Source organism: Piliocolobus tephrosceles, chromosome 4, assembly GCF_002776525.5.
Source record: "Piliocolobus tephrosceles isolate RC106 chromosome 4, ASM277652v3, whole genome shotgun sequence".
NCBI classification, from domain to species: domain Eukaryota; kingdom Metazoa; phylum Chordata; class Mammalia; order Primates; family Cercopithecidae; genus Piliocolobus; species Piliocolobus tephrosceles.
This window is the reverse complement of record NC_045437.1, coordinates 144,681,688-144,705,664: the sequence shown is the minus strand read 5'-3', so window position 1 is coordinate 144,705,664 and position 23,977 is coordinate 144,681,688. Positions and strand designations below refer to the sequence as shown.

Sequence of the window (23,977 nt, the reverse complement as noted above, 5' to 3'; positions counted from 1 at the left end):
CTGGGGAAATGAGCCTTTTCCATTCTCCTGATGGGAATGTAAATTAGTGAAATCTGTCACATGCAAACTCAAATAAACTTATACCAAAAATATTAAAAATGTGGGCCTCCTTTGAGTCAGTAAGTCCATCTGAGAGTTTATTGTAAGTAAATATTTAAATAAGTATACAAAGATAAATGCACAAAATATTCAAAAATGTTCACCATAACATTAGGTGATGGTATATAATTATGAAAAAAAAAGAAATACTCTAAATAGTCAACAATAAGGACTTCATTTTTTTTAATTGTGGTAATGAAAAAAGTGTCTCTGTATGGATAATAATATATGGAGAATAATATTTAATATCATAAAGTGTTCGATATTATGGAAAGATTTATGATTCATTGTTAAGTTTTTTTAAGTTTAATAGATATAGAGTTTCAGATTTGTTGGATAAAAGAGTTCTAAAGATTTGTTTCATAACAGTGTGAATGTACTTAACACTACTGAACTGTACACTTAAAAATGGTTCAGAAGGTAAATTTTATGTTACATGTCTTTTATCACAATAAAAAAATAAGTTGGACCATATGGAACTAACTTTTAAATATATGTGTGTTTATATAAATGGATAAAGGACTAGAGAATGATATGTACCAAAATGTTAACATTTGTGATCACTACATGATGAGATTCTAGATGCTTTTCATTTTCTTCTGCCAACTTGTATTTTCTAAATCTTCTGAAATTAGCATATATTTATTACTTCTGTTTTTTACAGAAAAATCTTCTTTAAAAAAAAAAAGAAAACATGCTAGGCTATGTATATCTCCAGCATAATATAACCTGTCCAGTATGATAACCTCATTAGCCATGAGCCTCAATTTAGCTTGAAGCAAGTCATTACATATTTAAAAGAGAGGTTTCATTGTTTAACTGCATTTTTTGGGTGCTTAATATGCATAAAGCATTAAAAATGAGTAGTAGAAAGCTATGAAAGGAGTAAAAGGCGTGCTGTCCACCCTAGGGGCTGGAGTGTTTGAAACAGAACAGCCCACAGTTGAGCAGAAGCAACCAATTCTTCTAGTCATAAGAGCTAAAGCAGGTTCTGAAATGAATGGTGCACCCAGAGCGTTGCACAGCTTTCAGGGTTCTCTGTACCTCCTCTACTCCATCAGTGTTGAAGGAAGATATGGAGGAAGGGTCCAGAGAGGCTGGTCTTCTTACTGGCTCTACTAAACTCATTCCTAATTCTCGTTCCTAATGCCTTTTCTCTTGCTGGGGCCCCTTTCAGATACAACACCCAACTATCTTTACCTGTTCAAATTTCCCTTATTTTATAAGGCTCAGATAGAAACCTACTTTGTCCATAAAATTTCAGCAAGTAGTTAAACCGTCAATGGCCTCTTTCCTCTGAATATCTGATGAGTGGTTAGTTGCACTTCACAGGCTAGCCTAACACAGAACAGGCACTCTGTTTAAAAAAAAAAAAAAAAAATAGCTTAGCAAGTGAATGTATGGAAAATAATTCTGAAGGTAGTCAGAGCTCCCAGGGGAAAAAAATTTTTAGAGCAAACCATTCACTGTGACCCTGTCCTAAACATATGTTTAATTATTCAACTAATTTTTCATTGAGTGCCTGCTATGCTAGGACCTGTGCCTAGTTCTAAAGACACAAGACAAACATGGGTCCCTACTCTCAGAGACTATAACGTCAGAAAGTATTCCAGTAATTACAAGTGTGATGAATCATGTAAAGACTGAAGTAGCCAGGTGTAGTGGCTCTTGGCTGTAATCCCAACACATTGGGGGCCAAGGCAGGAGGATTGCTTGAGCCCGAGAGATGGAGACCAGCTTGGGCAACATAGTGAGACTCCCCTCTCTACAGAAAATTTAAAAACTAGTCAGGCATGGTGGCCCACACTGGTCCCAGCTACTCCAGAGGCTGAGGCAGGAGGATCATTTGAGCCCAGGAAGTCGTGGCTACAGTGAGCCGTGATTGTACCACTATACTGTAGACTGGGCAACACAGCAAGACTCTATCTCAAAAAAGGAAAAAAAAAAAGACTGAAGCAGAGGAAACTATTAGGGAGTTATGATATGCAATTTACCAGGGCAGAAGGTCAGCAAATGCCACTTATGCCAAGATCTGACAGATAAAGAGCATTTTAGGTAATGGAGGTAGCATGTGCAAAAGTCCTGCAGGATGAGGAAGTGTGGTGTAGCCAGGGGAAAAAGGAAGTACCAGAGCTGGAGCTTGGAGAGTAAAAGAGGAACAAAAACTGAAGCCAGGGAAGTGAATGGAAGACAGATCACAGAGGACGTCATAAACCATCCCATATAGTCAGGATGGGCTACGTTATGCTGTGGCAATAAACAGCACCAAAGTCTCAGTGGCTGAACAAAGAAAATGTTATTCCTCACCTACATTCCGTGTTCAGTGCAGAGTGATGAGGGGCTCTGCTCATAGTCACTCAGGAACCCAGACTAATATGGCTGGGCCATCTGGTAGCTACATCATCTGGAAGATGTGGGCTTCCTAGTTTCCACAGTAGGGACGCATGAAGAAGAGTGAGTTGTCTCACAAACTAAATGCCTCGTTTCGAAGTGACACTTGTCACTCCCACTCACAGCCCATTAGCCTGAACCAGTCACATAGCCTGATCTGATGTCAAGTCAGCTGAGAAGTATAAGGGAACACAAAGGGAACACATGAAACATTGGGTATCATTGCCTCTGCCATTTCATAAGAAGTGTGGATTCAACCCAAAAGCCAACAGAAGCCATTGAAAGGTTTTTTAATGACCAGATTTGGGTTTCTTAAAGACTGCCCTGGCTGCAGTAGGAGGAATGATTTGAAGAGGAGGGAGAAAAAAGCAGAAAGTGCAGGTAGGAGGCCCCTGCATTGCCCAGTTAGATGACTGTGGATTAGACCCATAGGTTCAGGGACTTTTCAGGAGGTAGAATCCACAGGACTCCGGGGTTGACAGAGGCAGGGATAGAGAAGAGAAGTGGTCAAGGACAGCCCCACTTCTTGATTTATGGACGTAGGTCAGTGGCAGAGCCATCTGCTGGGTAGGAGCCTTTTCTGAGGAGGAAGTTAGGATGATTCAGAGTCAAGGGTTGACTCTCCAAGGACAGAGGTCAGCTGCAATTAGTACCTCGTTGGACCCATATGAGGCGCTTAAATATTTATGGAAATTGTTGCCTGGTCTCCTGCATTATCTTGAGATGCTTCTTCATAACTCTGGGCTGGGCGGGAAGGCACCAGTTATCTTATTACCCATTTCTGAAACCCATTTCCCAAAACTTCTCCATTTAATGATTATTCATTTGGATACACTTTCCGGCCACTTCACCTCTAAAATTAGCGAGTGCAAGAACCATCAAGATTATCATTAAACTAGCCAGGGCTTCATTTGTTCTCCAAATTGCTCGGAGGGGAAAAAGATAATCAAGTGGTTGCTCTAATCTGGAAACCTGGTTTTCAAAAATTACCTGAAATCTAAATTGTGCTTTTTAAAGCAGCACTTAAATTTTGACTCCAGTCATTTCATTAAGACTAGCACTTGCTGAGAACTCTTTAAATAAGTTTTGAATTACCAGTGTCATGGAAAGCAATTGGAAGGAAGGGAGGCTTTCTTATGAGCATGATATATGTGTGTGTGCATGTGTGTGGGTGTGTTTGGCATAAACAGGATTTTTCTTGTTAATGTATCATTTCACTTATTGAATTGCACCTGCATTAAAAGGTGATAAAACAAAGGCTGAGCCTATGCTCATTCTTATGAGGACGCCTCCAACAGAGCCTGCCTGAGTTATGTGAACTTTGCTCAGCCCAAGGAACCTCAATAATATTGTTTCAAATGGGTGGGTGCAAATCTAAGAGACCTGCAATTCTTCCCCAGCAGAGCTATTAATCATATTGGCAGAGGACAGGGCAGATGCAGAGTCTCCCGGGGCCCTTTGTCAGTGTTCATGTTAGAAAAGCTGATGGTGGTACTCACCTGGGGACAGAACAATTAGGTGGAAGCAGAAAAAAGTAACTTATTTCATTATAGCTACGAATGGCTGTATAAAGAACTTTACTCATTCAATTCAGAGTGCATATTGCCCTTTTACTGGGTGAACAATGGAGGGGCAGGTGCCCTGGGGCCTCTAAGTCATTGTTCCTATTCAAGCTGCCATCAGAGCTTGCCTAAACAATTTCAAAAACTTCCTAATTGGTCTCCCTACTTCTGTTCTGGCACTTCTAAATAGCAACCAAAACAAGCTTTTTATTTATATTTGTTTGTTTGTTTGTTTGTTTACATACAGCAAAAGTTACTCTTTCTAACGTCCAGTTCTATAAATTTTAATAAATGCATATAATTGCATAACCACACCACAATCAAGACATAGAAGAGTTCCAATAGTCTGCCCTGAAATTTCTCATGCTGCCCCTTTATAGTCAGTTTCTTCCCCAACTCATAACCGCTGGCAACCACTAATCTGTTTTCTGCTCCTGTAGTTTTCTTTTTCCAGAATGTCATATAAATGGAATCGTACAGAATGTAGCTTTTTGAGTTGGGCTTCTTTCATTTTGTATAATGCATTTGGAATTACCATGCTGTTTCATATATCAGTAGTTCATTCCTTTTTGATGCTGAGTAATATTCCATTGTATAGATGTGCCAGAGTTTGTTCATTCACCTCGTGAAAGACATTGGAGTTGTTTTCTAGTTGTTGGCAACTATGCATAAAGCTGCTATAAACATTTGCATACTGGTTTTTGAGTGAGCACAAGTTTTTATTTCTCTTGGGTGATTAGTTAGGAGTGGAATTGCTGGGTCAGATGCTAAGTATGTGTTTAACTTTCTAAGAAACTGCTGAACAGTAGCATGAGCTTTTAAAAGCATAAAGCAGATCATATCGCTCCTCTACCTAAGTCCTGCCAAAGACTTCCTATTATATGTAGAATAAAATGGAAGCTTCCCAGGCTCTTGTGATCTGGCCCCTGCCTGTCTCTGTGGCCTCTGTTATCATCTTCTCCTTACATGCTCTGTTCCAGCCTTCTCTCTGTTTCTGTCTTCCGTCTTTTTCTCAAGCAAGCTGAGCTCCTTCCCTCTTTAGGACTTTCACACTAGCTTATGGTGCCTCTTCTGGGCATGTTCTTACCTCCATTTTCACAAAGCTAGCTCCGTCTTGTCATTTGATGTTTCAGCTTAAATGCCCTCTTCTCAGCAGATCTTCCTCGACTCCCTAATTTAAAGTAGCTCCCTCCCCCAATCCCTCTCTATTGCATCAGAGCACTTATAATTATATGATGGCTTCTTGTTTAGTTGTTTACATGCTGGCTCTGTCATTCATAAGTCACCCCTTCCAGGCCTTGGCCTCCTTATCTTTAAAGTGGACATAATAATGCTCATTCCCCTACTGAATGAGTTTTTCACAATATTATAAGCTTCTTGAGGTAAGAACCACATCTTCTTTAAAATTTTCTTTTTAAGAACTTTATTCCTCAACAAAAGTCACATTCAATACAATTTTCTGTCTCAGTTATTTTAATCCTCTGCACATTATTGCTAAAAAATTCTTTAATGGGCAAATTTCTTTTACCTCTATAGTTGGATTTCTAAATTAGAATGAGCTATGGTTTTAGAGGGCAACTGGTAACAATTATAAAAATGAAAATTTAGGTAATCATCCATAAATGTAAGAGTTATTGCACTAACTCTTGTTTGTCAACATGTTTCAGATTTCCAAAGGAAATGAACCCACAGGGCCCTCAGTGAGTAGGGTACTCAAAATATTACTATAATTTCTTGTGAGAATGGACCGATGTAGTGGGTTAGACAGACATAACACAGTGGTGTACTGGAGTTGGCTGGAACTAGATCACAAGAGCTGGTTGTTACATTTTCAGGAATTTTTCCAGCCAGTTGTTTAACCATTGGTGGCTTGAAAAACTCCACGAATCAGGGATTTTTTTTCTTTCTTCCTTGTTACTTTTTTTTTTTTTTTTTTGACAGCTAATTTACTAACACATCACTGACTAAGAGATATAGAACAAGGAAGAAGGGTGATTACATGAACACATTTAAAGGAAGTAGTAAAAGACAGTCTTAGCATAAGAATTCAGGGTCCTGAATGCACTTACATTCTGGCCCAAACACTTATGAAATGTATGAACTTGAGCAACTTCATTCACTCATTATTCCACAAGCACTAAGCATCTACTCTGGGGTACAGGAGAGAATCATGTGTAGAAGGTCCCTGCAACCCAGATAGCTACCAGACTAGTCGGGGAAAGGCAAGTAAAGGATTGTGGTTTGGAGTGAAAAATACAATGATCGGGAAACACAGGGGCTGCTGGGAGCACCAGGAAAGGGAAGTAGCCAACCCAGCAGGGGATTCCAGGATGGCTAAAGGAAGAGGGGAGAAGTCCACTAGGTGAAAACAGCCAGAAATGACTGGGGAAAATGGGTAAAGGAAGAATAAATACACTCAGCCAGGGAAGAGCATCATGGCTTATTAAGTAAAAGAGTAGTACTTACTTTGCAGGAAAGTTGGGAGAATGCATTCATAGAGCAAAGTCATGAGGATACATTGATAGCAGATGGAAGCTGTTACTGTGCTCACCAAGGAGTGAGCATCTGAGCCAGTGACCGAGGAGGTGGCATCTGACCTGGTTTCAGATGGGCGTGGGTAGGAACTGGCTACTCACATTAGATCAGGAAGACAAACTTCTCATTGGACCTTTTGTCTTTTCAGCCAAACCTCACCGCAAGACACCTTCTAGAGAAGAACAAAGGTCGCCAGTCATCCCGCACAAAAAACCTGTCCCTGGTATCCTCATCCTCCAGAGGCAACACATCTACCCTCCGTAGGGGCCCAGGGTCCAGGAGGAAGGGACCCGGGCAGTTTTCCATCACAACAGCCTTGAACACTCTCAACCGGATGGTCCATTCTCCTTCAGGGCGCCATATGGTAGAGATCAGCACCCCAGTGCTTATCAGCTCCAGCAACCCCTCTGTGATCACCCAGCCTGTGGAGAAAGTAGACATTCCTTCCAGCTCAGCGGGACAGGTAGGGAAGAATCTCCTGGGATGAGGGCACTTTTGAGTTGGGCAAGTGATTCATACCATGTCACAAGCAATATTTGATGTTTACTACTAGCTAAGCACCCAGAATGCCCTACTAGTAACTAATGCCATATGTATTCCATGTCAGAATTGTATAAACATTTTATTTCATCCTTGAACAGCCTGTGAGTTAGGTGTTATTAATATTATTCTCATTTTACAGGTGAGGGAACTTAGGTTTAGAAGGGTTAAACAACTTTTCCAAATTCTCACAGATACTTTTCTTTCCCTTGCTGAGAGCCATGATATCATTCCTGTCCCTTAGAGAACTTCCCTCCAAAGAGATGATGGCACCTATTTTCTCAAGAGTGTTTTGGCATCATAATTCGAGATTCACTGTCCCATCCTCTGGCAATGTATTAGGCATCAGATGGAAAGAAAGCAAAAGAAACAAAAAGAAACTATGAGTTATTGAATGTTCTTAGGACTGGCTACCTACATTTGTAGGACCCAGTCTGAAATGAAAATACAAGTCCTTTGCTCAAAAATAATCAAGAATTTCAAGATGGGAACAGCAGAGCATTAAACCAAGCAAGGAGCCTTGTGTGGCTATGCAAGTCACACACTGGTGAAGCCAGCTCTGGGTGTTTCCAGATGGAGTACCTAATAAGATAATGCATGTAAAGTGCCTAGCACCATGATGCCTGCTATATATTAAGCATCCAATAAGTGTTAGCTCTTAATACTATTATTGTTAACCCTGGTCACTGTGTTGCCAACTGAAGAGAAATAAACCTGGGGTGGTCGTGGCAATCCAGAGGCTGAAGTATTTCTAGTAGCATACGGCTATTTATGTTGAAGGGTACTTTAAAAGATGAAGGAGTTGGAGGAATGAGGCAAAGTAATTAAGAAGAGCTGAATGTTGGGTATTCAGCTGAAAATACTCTTTGGGACCACGCAGGTGGCAACTTGAAAGGGCAAAACTCAACTTGTACTGATATATTTTTTTTTTAAGGAGCCGTAAATTTTGTTTTTAAACATGAATTTCTACCTTGGGATTAAAAGGCTTAATTGGACTCTAATCCCTTTTTAACAAGACAAGGAGGAAAGAGAAAGTCAAGGGCTCCTCAAAGACCTGTGTGCTATTCTGAAAGGAAAACGATCACCTCCTACAACGCTTCATATCTTATACCACTGTCTGGGTCACTAAGAAGTTGGCTGCTCATGTAATTCTGCCCACCACCTGCACCACATGCACACACACACACATACACGCTTTCTCTCTCTTTCTCCTCCATTACACTCCCCTTGCTGTAACAAAAACTATAAAACTTTCTACATACACACGGTACTTCTTTACAAGTACATATTAATATATGCTTTATGCCCAAAGTTCTCCTTCACACACACACACACACACACACATACACACACACAGTCTCTAAAATGGGAGACTTGTGACTCACAATTAAGCCAAAGAGTCACAGAGTTTTTTGAAATGATTCTTTATATATAGTCATAGATATATAAAGTGCAGCCCACACTCAGTAGAAATAAGCTAGCTCACTTAGCTCTAAGTTGACTTCGCAAAAGATTTAACCAAGAGTCATTTTCCGTGTGCTTTTAAAATTCTTATTCTCGGCATTTATGTCATCTACAGAGGCTGGACTAGAGTGGGAAAAGCTTAGTAGGATTCAAAACACGTATTATTCCTTAGTAGTTTTCACAAATAGTGAGAATTCCACAGTATGGCATTCACACATCCGATGACCAGGGAACCACTTCACAGCAGCCTTTTCTCCACTCAAATGGCTGATTGGAAGGATTTCTACATGTTTGACCAAAGGTTGTAAAAGCACACTCGAAATGGCCCACTTATGATTTCTAGCTAAAGACAAGCAGAAAGTTGAGCAAATGACAAGTTCTTCCCTTTTCTTTAACATTCTTGAGAGCTGTGGTTGGGTCTAGTTCATCACACTCCCCCTGCCTTCCTCACTCCAGCAACCCACATGGTGCCTAGACCCTAGCAGGTACTCAATAAATCAAGGAATCAAGACTTTTAACGTAGATATCTGGGCAGGTGGTGGTGACATATACGTAGGGAAGACTGGAGAAAGAATTAATTTCTTAAAGAAAGATTACAGATTAGTGTAACTCTTCCAGCCAATAAACATCTGTTGAATGCTTACGATGTGCTAGTAACCATAGTGAGTATTGGAGATTCTACTACCATAGCAAGAAGAGTAATATAACCTCAAACTTTACTGAAACTAATACGAGATGGATGGATCTATAGGTAGGTAGGTAGGTAGGTAGGTAGGTAGGTAGGTAGGTAGGTAGGTGGATGGATGGATGGATGGATGGATGGATGGATGGATGGATGGATGGATAGATGATTGATGGATTGATTGAGTGATATCCTCTAATAGAAAAGTCTCCTTTTACTCCCAGTCTCCTAAGCCTCCCCTCCATTCTAAAACTGTAATAAAAGCCTTGGTAGGGGAGGTATTATCAACACTTTATAGCAAGGTAATTAAGGCCCCAAAAGAAAAATGATTAAGCCAAGTTCATGTAATTTAGTAAAGAGTCTGGATTGAATTTAGAATTATCTAATTCTAGAACATACGCTCCTGTCACTACACTGTGCTATCAACTAAGACCACATTAGGCAATATTCTGCCAGTGTAGTTTATCCTGGATGTCTGCAGCCTCCCTTTTCTTGGTTGTCTTCACTTGACTCCCTTTGAATGCTAAGGCCTTCCAGTATTGTCTTCTCCACCCACCCCCTTAGTCAAGAATTTGTCCTAAGTCTTTTGCACCTGAAAAAGGCTTCCATTTACTATCACTTTGTTTCTTTGTGAACTACCAGTTGTGTCCAAACATTGTGTACGGTGCTGATGGCACCAAGAATAAGCTGCTGCCTCATTCTCCTCCTGTAGAGGAGTCTCCTCCTGTAGAGGAGGTAGAGACAAGTCTTGGATTGTCCCTCAAGTCTCAAACCCAAAAGGGTAGCAATTGCTGCCCTTTCATAATGAGAAGCCAGAGCCAGGAATTTTTTCCCCTTTGTCGTTGTGTCTTTCCACCTGTGGGAAACCACTTGAAACTTCTGGATAGAACATCAGGAAATGACCTCACAGATGAACTGCAACTACAGACAAAAAACAATGGCACTTGAAAACAATTCAGGATTAGACCTGAAGATGCTGAGTAAGTTCTGTGGAAAACTGCAGTGCAGGAAGTTAAGTGGGTGGATTGAAACCAATGCAGTTGGCCTCTAAGAGAGTCCTGGAGACAAAGAAAGTCAACTGCACATGACACAAGTTAGGAAGAAGTCCTTCAGAAATGCCTCTTTGGGGAAAGTCACATGTGCAGGGCCCTCCCTGGAGATTCTAAAGTTGACTTGGTTCAGGATGTGGAGCCTCCTGGCTCCACTGCCTCCCACACTCACAGAGCAATGAAGCATTCTTGTTTTCCTAAGAGGTTCTGCTCCTCAATACGCCCTCTTTCTCCCCTTCCCCTCTCCCTCCCCATCCCTATCCTTCAGCCTCCCTCCTTCTGTATCACAGATCCAGGGTAGCAGAACTGCTCTGCAACTGGAAAGCTTTCTTTCCCTCACCTCCTACATTCAGCTAGTCAGTAAGCTCAGTGTGCCACCTAAATAGTCATTGCTTTTGCCCATCCCATTTCACTGCCTTAGTTTGTGTCTGCATCCCTTGCCTAGACTATTGCTCCAGCCTCCTCACTGGCCTCCCAGAGCCCACACTCAATCCCTTCACCTCACCCTGCCCAATCCCTCCCACCCTTATCCATACTTCCAGTAATGGCCTCCATAATGACCTCTTGCAAAACCCAAATCCCTTCAGCCACTTCTCTTCCCCAAACTATTAATGGATCCCATTATTGAGTGATCGCGACAAGCCAGAAACTACAATAAGTGATTTACAAACATTTGACTCTCCTCAAAACTGTTCAGAGTAGGTATTGGTATGCTCATTTTACCAAACGGGGAAACTCTGGGAGTGAAACATTAGGTTTTTTCTTAGTCTTTTTTTAATTTTAATTTTTTTTATTTCAGTAGCTTTAGGGATACAAGTGGTTTTTGGTTACATGGATTAATTGTATAATGGTGAAGTCTGAGATTTTAATGTACCCATCACCAGAGTAGCCTACATTGTACCCAATAGATAATTTTTCTTCCCTTAACCACCCTCACCCTCCCTCTCTTCTTCGAGTCTCCCATTTCCATTATACCACTCTGTATGCCTTTGCATACCCATAGTTTAGCTCCCACTTAGTGAGAACATGCAATGTTGGTTTTCCATTCCTGAGTTATTTCACTTAGGATTATAGCCTCCAGATCACACACGCACACACACACACATACCCCATATTTCTTTATCCACTTATCAGTTGATTCCTTATCTTTGCAATTGTGAATTGTGTTGTGATAAACATATGCATGTGCGTGTCTTTTTGTTACAATGACTTCTTGTCCTTTGGGTAGATGCCCAGTAGTGGGATCAAATGGTAGATCTACTTTTAGTTATTTGAGAAATCTCCAAACTGTTTTCCATTGATGTTATACTAATTTAAATTTCCACCAGCAGTGTATAAGCGCTTCCTTTTCACCACATCCATGCCAACATCTACTGTTTTTTTACTTTTTAATAATGGTCATTCTGACTTGGATAAGGTGGCATCTTTTTGTGTTTTTAATTCACATTTCCCTGATAATTAGTGTGATATTGAGCATTTTTTATATGTTTGTTGGCTGTTTATATATCTTGTATATCTTCTTTAGCCCACTTTTTAATGGGATTGTTTGCTTTTTTCTTACTGATTTGAGTTTCTTGTAGATTCTGGATATTAGTCTTTTGTCAAATACATAGTTTGCAAACATTTTCTGCCATTCTGTAGGTTTCTGTTTACTCTTATGATTATTTCTTCTGCTGTGCAGAAGCTTTTTAGTTTACTTAGGTTTCGTTTATTTATTTTTGTCTTTGTTGTGTTTGTGGTCTTAGTCATAAATTCTTTGCCTAGGCCTATGTCCAGAAGAGTTTTTCTAGGTTTTCTTCTAGATTTTTTTATGATTTCAGGTCTTAGATTTAAGTCTTTAATCCATCTCGAGTTAACTTTTGTATATGGTGAGAGGTAAGGATTCAGTTTCATTCTTCTGCATGTGGCTATTCAGTTTTCCCAACACCATTTATTAAATAGGATGTCCTTCCTCAGTTTATGTTTTTGTGTGCTTTGTCAAAAATCACTTGTTTAAAAGTGCTTTTGGCTGGCCGGGCGTGGTGGCTTAAGCCTGTAATCCCAGCACTTTGGGAGGACAAGGCAGGCGGATCATGAGGTCGGGAGATAGAGACCATCCTGGCTAACACGGTGAAAGCCCATCTCTACTAAAAATACAAAAAAATTAGCCAGGCATGGTAGCGGGCGCCTGTAGTCCCAGCTTCTTGGGAGGCTGAGGCAGGAGAATGGTGTGAACCCGGGAGGTGGAGCTTGCAGTGAGCCAAGATCACGCCACTGCACTCCAACCTGGGTGACAGAGTGAGACTCCATCTCAAAAAAAAAAAGTGTTTGGCTTTATTTCTGTGTTCTCTATTCTATTCCATTGGTCTATATTCCTACTTTTATACCAGTACCATGCTATTGTGGTTACTGTAGCTTTGTAACATAATCTGAAGTCAGATAATATGATGCCTCCAGAGTTTTTCTTTTTGTTTAGAATTGCTTTGACTATTTGGGCTCTTTTTTGGTTCTATATGAATTTTAGGATTGCTTCTGTGAAAAATGGTGTTAGTATTTTGATAGAAATTGCATGAATCTGTAGATTGCTTTGAGCAGTATGGTCATTTTCACAATATTGTTTCTTCCAATCTATGAGTATGGAATGTATTTCCGTTTGTTTGTGTCATTTATTATTTTTTTAGCAGTGTTTCATAATTCTCCTTGTAGAGATCTTTCACCTCCTTGGTTAAGTATATACCTAGGTTTTTTTTTTTATACTTTAAGTTCTAGGGTACATGTGCACAATGTGCAGGTTTGTTACATATGTATACATGTGCCATGTTGGTGTGCTGCACCCGTTAACTCATCATTTACATTAGGTATATCTCCTAATGCTATCCCTCCTCCCTCCCCCAACCCCACAACAGGCCCTGGTGTGTGATGTTCCCCACCCTGTGTCCAAGTGTTCTGATTGTTCAATTCCCACCTATGAGTGAGAACACGTGGTGTTTGGTTTTCTATCCTTGTGATAGTTTCCTCAGAATGATGGTTTCCAGCTTCATCCATATCCCTTCAAAGGACATTAACTCATCCTTTTTTATGGCTGAGTAGTATTCCATGGTGTATATGTGCCACATTTTCTTAATCCAGTCTATCATTGATGGACATTTGGATTGGTTCCAAGTCTTTGGTATTGTGAATAGTGCCACAATAAACACACATGTGCATATGTCTTTATAGCAGCACGATTTATAATCCTTTGGGTACATGCCCAGTAATGGGATGGCTGGGTCAAATGGTATTTCTAGTTCTAGTTCCTTGAGGAATTGCCACACTGTCTTCCACAATGGTTGAACTAGTTTATAGTCCCACCAACAGTGTAAAAGTGTTCCTATTTCTCCACATCCTCTCCAACACCTGTTGTTTCATGACTTTTTAATGATCGCCATTCTAACTGGTGTGAGATGGCATCTCATTGTGGTTTTGATTTTCATTTCTCTGATGGTCAGTGATGATGACCTTTTTTTCATGTGTCCGTTGGCTGCATAAATGTCTTTTTTTGAGAAGTGTCTGTTCATATCCTTTGCCTACTTTTTGATGGGGTTTTTTTTTTCTTGTAAATTTGTTTAATTTCTTTGTAGATTCTGCATATTAGCCCTTTGTCAGATGGGTAGATTGCAAACATTTTCTCCCATTCTGTAGGTTGCCTGTTCACTCTGATGGTAGTTTCTTTTGCTGTGCAGAAACTCTTTAGTTTAATTAGATCCCATTTGTCAATTCTGGCTTTTGTTGCCATTGCTTTTGGTGTTTCAGTCATGAAGTCCTTGCCCATGCCTATGTCCTGAATGGTATTGCCTCGGTTTTCTTCTAGGGTTTTTATGGTTTTAGGTCTAACATTTAAGTCTTTAATTCATCTTGAATTAATTTTTGTGTAAGATGTAAGGAAAGGATCCGGTTTCAGCTTTCTACATATGTCTAGCCAATTTTCCCAGCACCATTTATTAAATAGGGAATCCTTTCCCCATTTCTTGTTTTTGTCAGGTTTGTCAAAGATCAGATGGCTGTAGATGTGTGGTATTATTTCCAGGGGCTCTATCCTGTTCCATTGGTCTATATCTCTGTTTTGGTATACTTAGGTATTTTTTTAATAGCTATTGTAAAAGGGATTGAGTTCTTTATTTGATTCTCAGCTTGTTTGTTGTTGCTGTATAGCAATGCTGCTAATTTGTGTACATTGATTTTGTGACCTGAGACTACTGAATTCATTGATCACATCTAGGAGTCTTTTGGAGGAGTTTTTAGGGTTTTCTATGTATAAGATCATCAGCAAACAGAGACAGTTTGACTTCCTTTTTTCTAATTTGGATGCCCCTTATTTATCTCTCTTGCCTGACTGTGCTGGCTAGGAATTCCCAAAAAGATTAAGTAATTTGCACAACATCTCAAGGGTAGAAACAGGTCCCAGACTTGCAGACCTGTGCTCCCTTCCCTCAGTGAGATATTAGTATGATATTCTAGACCTTCCGGGATCTAGCTACAGTTCACTTCCTGGTCTCCCAGGTCTGCTGACACACACACGTGCATACACATAAAAGTACAGTGGTGTATGCACATTCCTATATACACACCATGTACTAGGCCACCTCTTTGCTTTTTGTCCTTGTACCCAGCACAATGCCTGCATTATTCTGGGTGAACAAATGTTTTTTGAATAAATAATTGCTGCTCCTTCTGGAATTTATTTTTGTTGCATCCACCTGTTACATTCATATCCATACCCCAAGGCCCTATAAGCATATTGTTTTTCAAGGAAGCTCTTGCCACCGCGCCTCCACAGAATTATTTATCTCATATACGTCTCTCTTGTATTCACAGCACATTGTTTATACTTGTGTTGTAACATATATGTTAGAACATATAACACCTTCTTTGCACTATAAATACCACACATATATCTTACCAACATGCTTAAGATTGAAAATCTTTTAAGAGCAGGCTTGATGTTTTGTTTACTTATATGCCCTTAAGTTTCCAAACCCCTCTTCTGATTACACAGAACAAAAAAGATAAGAGAGAGAAAAAGGTGGGGGTCACTTAAGTCAGTGTAAGGAATGTGATTCCTTCCCCCACTGTCCTCCATCTTATGCCAGGATGATAATGACAAGTCCAAGTGTCTTTCCTGGACTCCTCATCTGGGAAGATGAGCTGTCACGTGCCTGGGGGAATTCTGAGGTCTATAAAGCTGACTGTCCTTTTAACCCCACATTTGAAATAGTCTGAATAAAGTAGTTTCTGGGAGCTTGAACTATTACAAGTCCAGATCCTCTCCCAGGGTACTCCTTCACCACTGTCTTTCATAGGAGTCCCAACCCAACTTTATGGTACTCAGGGCTGCCATGAGAAATGGTTTTACTTAGTACTAATATACATATTGGTTTTTGTTGTTGTTGTTGTTGTTGTTTTTTCTTTTTTTGAGACGGAGTCTCGCTCTGTCGCCCAGGCTGGAGTGCAGTGGCCGGATCTCAGCTCACTGCAAGCTCCGCCTCCCGGGTTTACGCCATTCTCCTGCCTCAGCTTCCCGAGTAGCTGGGACTACAGGCGCCCACCACCTCGCCCGGCTAGTATTTTGTATTTTTTAGTAGAGACGGGGTTTCACCGTGTTAGCCAGGATGGTCTCGATCTCCTGACCTCGTGATCCACCCGTCTCGGCCTCCCAAAGTGCTGGGATTACAGGCTTGAGCCACCGCGCCCGGCCTACATATTTTTTTTCTTTGGACATTCTCCCAGTTCAAATTTATATTTAAGATTCTTAGCTAATCTTCCTTCTTGAGGTAATTTACAGAGATAAATTAACCCTACGTTTATAGTCTTATAATGATATCTCCCAAGATAAATATTGCTCTTATTTTACAATTTTCACTCAACAAATTCATACTCATAAGTGATGTTGTCAGAGCACTCCAGAACTCACTGAGCACTCCCAAAGAGTTATGGGTAGAAAAGAGAAGAGGTACCATTAGATGAACATATATCCCCTCCCATTGCTCTGTTCCATGTTATCATTATCTGCCCCCATAATGCCTTTTATGGGGATTACTGAGTGTCTGAAATGTGTTTGTTAAATTTTTGAAAATGTAGCCGCTGGGTGAAGATAACCCCTTAAACTTTCTCATAAATTACCAGGTAAGGCCTTAGCAGTACTTCACAGGCAGATGGCTGAAAGCAAGAAAGGACCAGAAGGCCTCCCACTTCTCTCTCTATTTTGCCAGAGCCCCCTGGGTAAAGAACTGTCATGAGCCACCCAGAGATACAGTGTAGTACAGGAGAACCCACAGCAGCCTTAGACCCAGGTACCTCTTCCCCAGCCCAATGGTGGGATGTAGGACCAGTCAATACTGAGCTTGTTTCCCACCAAAAAAATGAGAACTCACCTCTGACTCACAAGGTTGTTGGGAAGATCAAAAATGGAAAGTGAGTATTAAGTTCTTGGCTACCACTTTTGTTGTTGTTGTTATTTTAAAACTTTTTAGCAGTCAAAATGTCTTAGCAATCAGTTGCTGGATTGCTCTTCAATCCTATCCTGTTATTTTTGGACTTTTTACAACAAAAAATTTCAAACGTATTTAAAAGTTGAAAGAATAGTACAATGAACCCTCATGTACACATCACCTAGTCTCAGCAATTATCCACTAATGGGCCAATCTTATTTCAGATATTTATCTTTTCATTCACCTGCTCCCCTCTTGGGTTATTTTATTTATTTATTTATTTATTTATTTATTTATTTATTTATTTATTTATGATAAAGTCTCGCTCTGTTACCCTGGCTGAAGTGCAGTGCACGATCTTGGTTCACTGCAACCTCTGCCTCCCAGGTTCAAGCGATTCTCCTGCCTCAGCCTCACAAGTAGTTGGGACTACGGGTGTGTGCCACTATGCCCAGCTAATTTTTGTATTATGAATAGAGACTGGGTTTCACCATGTTGGCCAGGTTTGTCTTGAACTCCTGACCTCAAGTGATCTGCCCGCCTTGCCTCTTGGGTTATTTTAAAGCAAAGCCCAGACATCATATCATTTCGTCCAGAAAAATTTCAGCAAATGTCTCTTTAAAAATATTTTTAACATAACCATGATTTTTTATCACACACTAAAAAATGAACAACAGGCCAGGCATGGTGGCTCATGCCTGTAATCCCAGCACTTTGGGAGGCTAAGGCAGGCAGATCACTTGAGGTCAGGAGTTCAAGACCAGCCTGGCCAACATGGTGAAACCCCGTCTCTACTAAAAATACAAAAATTAGCCAGGCATGGTGGCGCATGCCTGTAGTTCCAGCTACTCAGGAAGCTGAGGCAGGATGATGGCTTGAACCAGGAGGCAGAGGTTGCAGGGAACCGAGATCTTGCCATTGCACTCCAGCCTGGGTGACACAGAGCAAGACTCCATCTCAAAAAAAAAAAAAAAATTTCTTGAAAACATTAAATATTCAGTGTTCAAATTTTTATATTTGCCTTATGAATGTTCTTAGTGTTTGTTCAAATGGGAACAAAATGAAGTAAACACATTGCATTGAGTTAATATGGCTCTTAAATTTCTTTTATTCTACACATCCTTCCTTCTCCCCTAACCATGTATACATTAAAAAAACAAAGTCACTTGCCCTTTTGAATTTTCCAAATTCTGGATATTACTGGTTGCATTTCTGCAGTGATAATACATTCCTCTCTAGCCCGTACTTTCTTTTTTCCTTTTTTCTTTTTCTAGACAGAGTCTCACTCTGCCACCCAGGCTGAACTGCAGTGGTGTGATGTTGGCTCACTGCAAACTCCGCCTCCCGGGTTCAAGTGGTCCTCCCACCTCAGCCATCCAAGAAGGTGGGATTAAAGGCATGCGCCACCACACCTACCTAATTTTTGTGTTGTTAGTAGAAACAGGGTTTCACCATGTTGGCCAGGCTGGTCTCAAACTCCTGGACTCAAGTAATCCAGCCGCCTCAGCCTCCCAAAGTACTGGGATTACAGGTGTGAGCCACTGAGCCCAGCCTCCCCCATACTTTCTATAAACTGATAGAACTAGAGGCTTGACAGCTTCGGGCTCAATTTTTTGTCAAGAATACTTCATAGGCAGAATTAAGTACCTGTTTTTTGGTTTGGTTTGGGTTTTTTTAAGTGTACAATTCAATGACTTTTAATATATTCACACTGTTGAGCATTCATCCCCATAGTCAATTTTAAACATTTCCTTTACTCCAAAAAGAAATCCCACACCTCTTAGCCATCACCTCCCAAACTACCATTTCCTTTAACCCCAGCCCTAGGAAACCATTAAGTTACTTTCTGTCTTTATAGATTTGCCTATTCTGGATGTTTTCTATAAGTGGAAGCACACAGTATTTGAATATTTGTATCTTTGTGGATGTTTTATTTCGCTGAATATGTTTTTAGGTTTATTCATATTATGGTATGTATTAGTACTCATTCCTTTTATGGCGAATAACATTCTATTATATGAATATGCCACATTTTGTTTATCCACTTATCAATGAATGACCGTTTGGGTTGTTTTTACTTTTTGGCTATTATGAATAATGCTGCTATGAACATTTGTAGACATATGCTTTCATCTGATTGTATACCTAGAAGTGGAACGGTTAGATCATATAGTAACTCTGTGTTTAAGGAACTGCCAATGATTTTCAAAAGTGATTGCACCATTGTACATTCCCAGCCTTGGTGCATGCAGGTTCCAATTTCCCCACATCTTTGCCAACACTTGTTTTATTATCAGTCTTTTTTATCGCAGCCATCCAATTGGATGTGGATGATATCCTATTGTGGTTTTGATTTGCATTTCCCTCATAGCTAATAAGAGCATCTGTTCATGCATTTATTGTGCATGTGTTCTTTGGAGAACTGTCTTTTTATATCCTTTGCCCATTTTATCATTGGGTTTTCTTATTATTATTGAGTTGTAAGAGTTCTTTACGTATTCTAGATTCAAGTCTCTTATCAGTTATATGACTTGCAAATTTTTCTTTAATTCTGCATGTTGCCTTTTCACTTTCTAGGTGATGTCCTTTGAAGCACAAAAGTTTTTCATTATAATGATGTCCAGTCATCACATTACTCTTTCCTTTTGTTGCTTGTGTTTTTGTTGTCATATCTAAAAACCATTGTCTAATTCGAATTCGTGAGTATTTACCACTGCATTTTTTTTCCTAAGAGCTTATAGTTTTCACTCTTATTTTAGATTTTATGATTCAGCTGGAGTTAATTTTTGTGTATGTTGTGAGGTAGGGATCCAGATTCATTCTTCTACCTGTAGATACGAAGTCGTTCCAGCATCATTTACTGAAAAAGACTGTTTTTTCCCATTTTGTTATATTTACACACATGTTAAAAATTAAGTACTTTTTATAGCAACACATCAGGAAGCATATAATGCCTAATTGCCTCCTTTTTTGTATTAAAATTGATTCTATTCAAATGTCAACCTGCTCCATCCATTATATGGGTCCCCATTAGCCTTTCACCTCATGGTTTGAACATTATTTCATTAGGGGTTTCAAAATGGTGGTGTTCCAAATCTGTCACTCCTGAATATTTTATGCCACAATTCTTCTGTAATATTGAGCTGACTATGTGTAAGACACAGCACTGTGAGCTTTATCTCACTATTGATCTCCACACCTACACATCATAATCCCTCAGCATACACTGGAGAGTCCAAAGTTCATATTCTTAACCTAAGTCTCTCTCTCTCTCTTTCTCTCTCATTTTTTCCTGGGCATTCCCCTAGCTCAAAGACAAGATTCATTTCTCACCACCTTCCCAGATGACATGTTTGCCATCACTGAACAGCTACCCCTTTTTCCACTGACCGCTGCCAGCTGGGCTAATCTTACTGCCTGCCTGTGCAGTCTCCTTGTTTACATCCTTACTACTGCCCTAGGCTGGCCCCTAGTCCAGGCCTCCTTGGCCCACATGTTCCCTCCCTTGCCTTCCTGAGGTCTGGTTCCCACACTTGTGCCAAGATCAGGAGAAAGAGGCCCAAGTTTGTTCAGCCTGGAGAAGAAAAGATTGATGTGGGGTTGAATGATGACTTTATTTTTCCAAACTTGCATTTATATACCAGTTTTATTTTCCTGTGTTCTGAAGAGAAAAGGAACATAAATCAAAACATGAAGGATTTGGGGAAGTACAATGAGAAATCTCTCCTATCGCATAGACTGCTGGAAACTAAATATTGCCAATGCCGAAGTGGAATCTATGGATTCTGTTGTTATTATTATGTTTGGTTTGGTTTTTATTTATTCTATAGAGGAAGGTAGTTTAGTACAAACAAAAAGATTTTGAGTCAGGTGAAGTTTCTTGTCATGGCTTTGCCATCTGGTAACTAAATGACATTGAAATTAAGTATCTAACCCCATTAAGCCTCAGTGTCCTCATCTGCAAACTGGGATAACTCCTTCCATGCAGGGTCTTGGCAATGGTAGCAATAAATCAAGCTGCAGCCATTGCTATTACCTTCCTCCTCTTTCCTGCAAGGAGAGCTTTTAGAATCTGTCATTTGTGTGACCGGGGAGAACCCCTGAATTCACACAGGGAATGGGCAAATGTTTTAAAATCTAAATGATCATTCCAATCTGAACGTTTTAAGGTGTAGTTTTTCACAACTACTAACAGATATGGAGGAGGGAGTGATCTTGCCTCTTATATGTAAAAAACTGGCAGGAAAAGGTAGTTCCTTAACAGACTCAAGGTCTTCCCCCCAAAATTAAATAAATACATGACTTGTAATTTAGGATATAACTAAGAGTCCCTGTAAAATATAACTGAATGCCACATCTTTGAGCCACATAGTCCCAAGTGGCAGTAACCATTATTTGCACAAGAAAGGTGATAGATACATCACCAGTGAGGCCTCAAAGAATGTGATCCTAGCGCTCTGATAGTTAACTGTGTAGCCCTGGACAAGGGATTTTGCCTGTCCGGGTCCCAGTTTTCTCATTGGAATGACAAAATTGGCTTGGCAGAGTACTATGTGCCTTAATTGGCTAATAGCACAGTCTGAGGATAGGTAACACTGGGAAAGAGCTGTTTCTATTATTTAATGAATCATGGTTATTGTTGTGATTCCTCCTGTCTTCTGCCCGAACACACATTCACACGAGAGACCTGTTTTCTTTCTGGCTGGTGCAGAGTTTTGTCAGGCCCCACGGGTATTGGGTAGAGCTATTCTCTGAGGCAAAGAGCTTCTCAGCACAGGCAGCATAGTAAGGAAATAAAAATACGGGCTTTGGGGTCAGCTAGATCTAGGATGGAACTCACACTGCTTCTTACCAAACAGTATAACCTTGGGCAAGATACTTTACTCTTTCTGAGCCTCAGTTTTTATATCTGTAAAATGGGACTAATGATGGTAATTTTCATAAGATGGCTGTGAGGATAAAACGAGGCAATGCTTATACATGAGATAATGGCCAGGGTTTAGCAGTGGTAAATGGCTCAATAAATGTTCACTCTGTTATTATTATTATCATTAGGTCAAACCAGGAAGCTAAAACCATCTCCCATCCCCACCGCCCCAGGGCCAGCCTGTACAAACAGGCCCTACTGAGAATGAGATTGATCAGCCACACACTTCAGAGATGATCTGTTGGAGCCTGCTTTGAAGTGCAAAGGCTTCCAAAAACCCCTTTGCTTTCTTAATAAGCAGTGACAATTCCAGAATTAGGGAAGGAGTGTGACTTTTGGCTTATACCTAGGTGGCCCCCTGGGACAATTGCACTTGCTTAGTTCAGACCCTCAGCTGTAATTCCATGTCAACTCATGTGAGAGAAGCCAAAAATGAATGCAGGAAAAAAAAAGACTTTGAATAAAAAAACCAAGATAGAGACTGAGGCAGAGCCAGCCATCTGTCCACCATTTCCTATACACACCTTGCAGTTTTTTCTGTGAACCCTGTCCTCACCTGGCAAGTGTCCAAAGCCCATTGTGAATCCTAGTTGCCAAAGCCCCTCACAGCCTGTCAGTGAGCCAGTCAACAGAGTTGTTGAATGCCCACCAGGCACTGAGCTGGGCACAAGTGATACAGTGAATAAGATAGGCATGGTTGCTACAGTCATGGAACCTCCAAGCTAGCAGGGAAGACAAAAACTAAACAATTATTAACATACTTGATTACAAGGTATCAAGTGTGCAAAGTGCTGTGAGGTTCAATGATGAGCGATGAAGGGAGTTTGTAATGGAGGGTCCCACCTAGTCTAGGAAGTCAGAGAAGCCTGCCTGTTAGAAGTGATCCTCAGGTGAAAACCTGGAGGCTGATAGCAGTCAGCCAGGTGAAAAAAGGAAGCCAGCTGAGGTTCTGCATGCACCTGTCCTTAGCACTGCAACCCAGTTACCTTTCTACTGAGGTCACTCCAGAAAGCGCCAGTACTCCTGGGGCACAGTGACTCCTGCAGTACTTGGATCCTCAGCCCTGCCCAAGCTCCCCGAGCTCCTCTGGGGAAAAAACCTTTCTGGTTTCTGGTGACTAAAGCAGGTTTGATAATTAACTTTGCTTACTTCCTTGATTCAGCATTTCTCCAGCAAGAGGTTAAACTTTACATCATCGTTTTGCCCAATTAATCCTGGCAGGTGAGCCACTGAGAAGACCCAACCCTGCCCGGGTGAAAAGGGAGCGGCCCAGCCTGCACCTCAGACATTTTAACATAGACGCTGTAGCTCTGGGAGCCGGGAGCAGGGGACATTGATATCCAAGGCCACTGGGGCCTGCAACACACACACACACAGAAAGGTAATCGAACAAGAAAGGAAGACAAGAGAAACAAAATAAAACAGAAGAGCAAAAGAAAGGGAAAAGTAATGTAACAGGGTAGCATTCTGGGAACAAGGAGTGTAGTATAGACATGTGGACACAGACAGACCTTGATGGTACAGTGACCTCGGCCAAGTGACTCAACCTTGCAAGACCTCAGTTTCACCATCTCAAATGGGAAAGTTAATAGCATCTTCCACACAGACCTGTTAGGGGATGAATGAGATACTCATGTACAGCAAGCTTTCTCAGCCTCAGCACTATTGGCATTTTGAGCAAGATAATTGTTGTGGGGGCTACCCTCTGCATTGTAGGGTTTTTAGCAGCATTCCTGGCCTCTACCCACTGATGCCTGTAGCACCCACCTCCCACCCACCTGTGGCAACAACAGACATTACCAAATGTTCCCCAGGGTCAAAGTTGCCTCCCGCTGAGAACAGCTGATGTGCAGGACGTAGCATAGGGTCTGGCTTGTAGTAAATGCAGAATAAAGGGCAGTTAAGTCGAGGGCTGTGTGAAAAAGATGCCCTTTCTGAACAGCCCCAGCAGACCACTCTTCCCAAACACATGGGAGAATAGAAGGGCTTTGGGGAAACCTGACACTTTCCACAGGTAGGAGGGGGAGACTTGCCAGTGCCCTGTCCCTGGAAATGTGCCAAAACACGAACGCGCTCCCGGCTGGAGAAGCTGAAAGGATCTCTGCACTAAGTGGATTGTTGGAAAAACATATTGTACAGAGAAACATACATATGTAGTGAAAAGAAAAACAAATTGTGCAGAGAAACATACCCCCACAACAATAAACAAAGCACAATAAATACATAATTCAGGCTCACTTTCCATTCCCACTCAGCTCCAAGCAAAAAAGGAACTCATTTGG

The 23,977-nt window shown here is 40.8% G+C and overlaps 1 protein-coding gene across 2 annotated transcripts in view; it reads left to right on the top strand.

The window, feature by feature from the left end:
* SH3RF2 (SH3 domain containing ring finger 2) overlaps window positions 1-23,977 on the top strand; it is a 145,214-nt gene that overhangs the window by 67,037 nt on the left and 54,200 nt on the right. For both annotated transcript variants that reach the window (XM_023227045.1, XM_023227044.2), the window contains exon 5: window positions 6,736-7,050. In XM_023227045.1, the coding sequence (XP_023082813.1) occupies window positions 6,736-7,050 (315 nt within the window). The remainder of the gene's footprint in view (window positions 1-6,735; window positions 7,051-23,977) is intronic.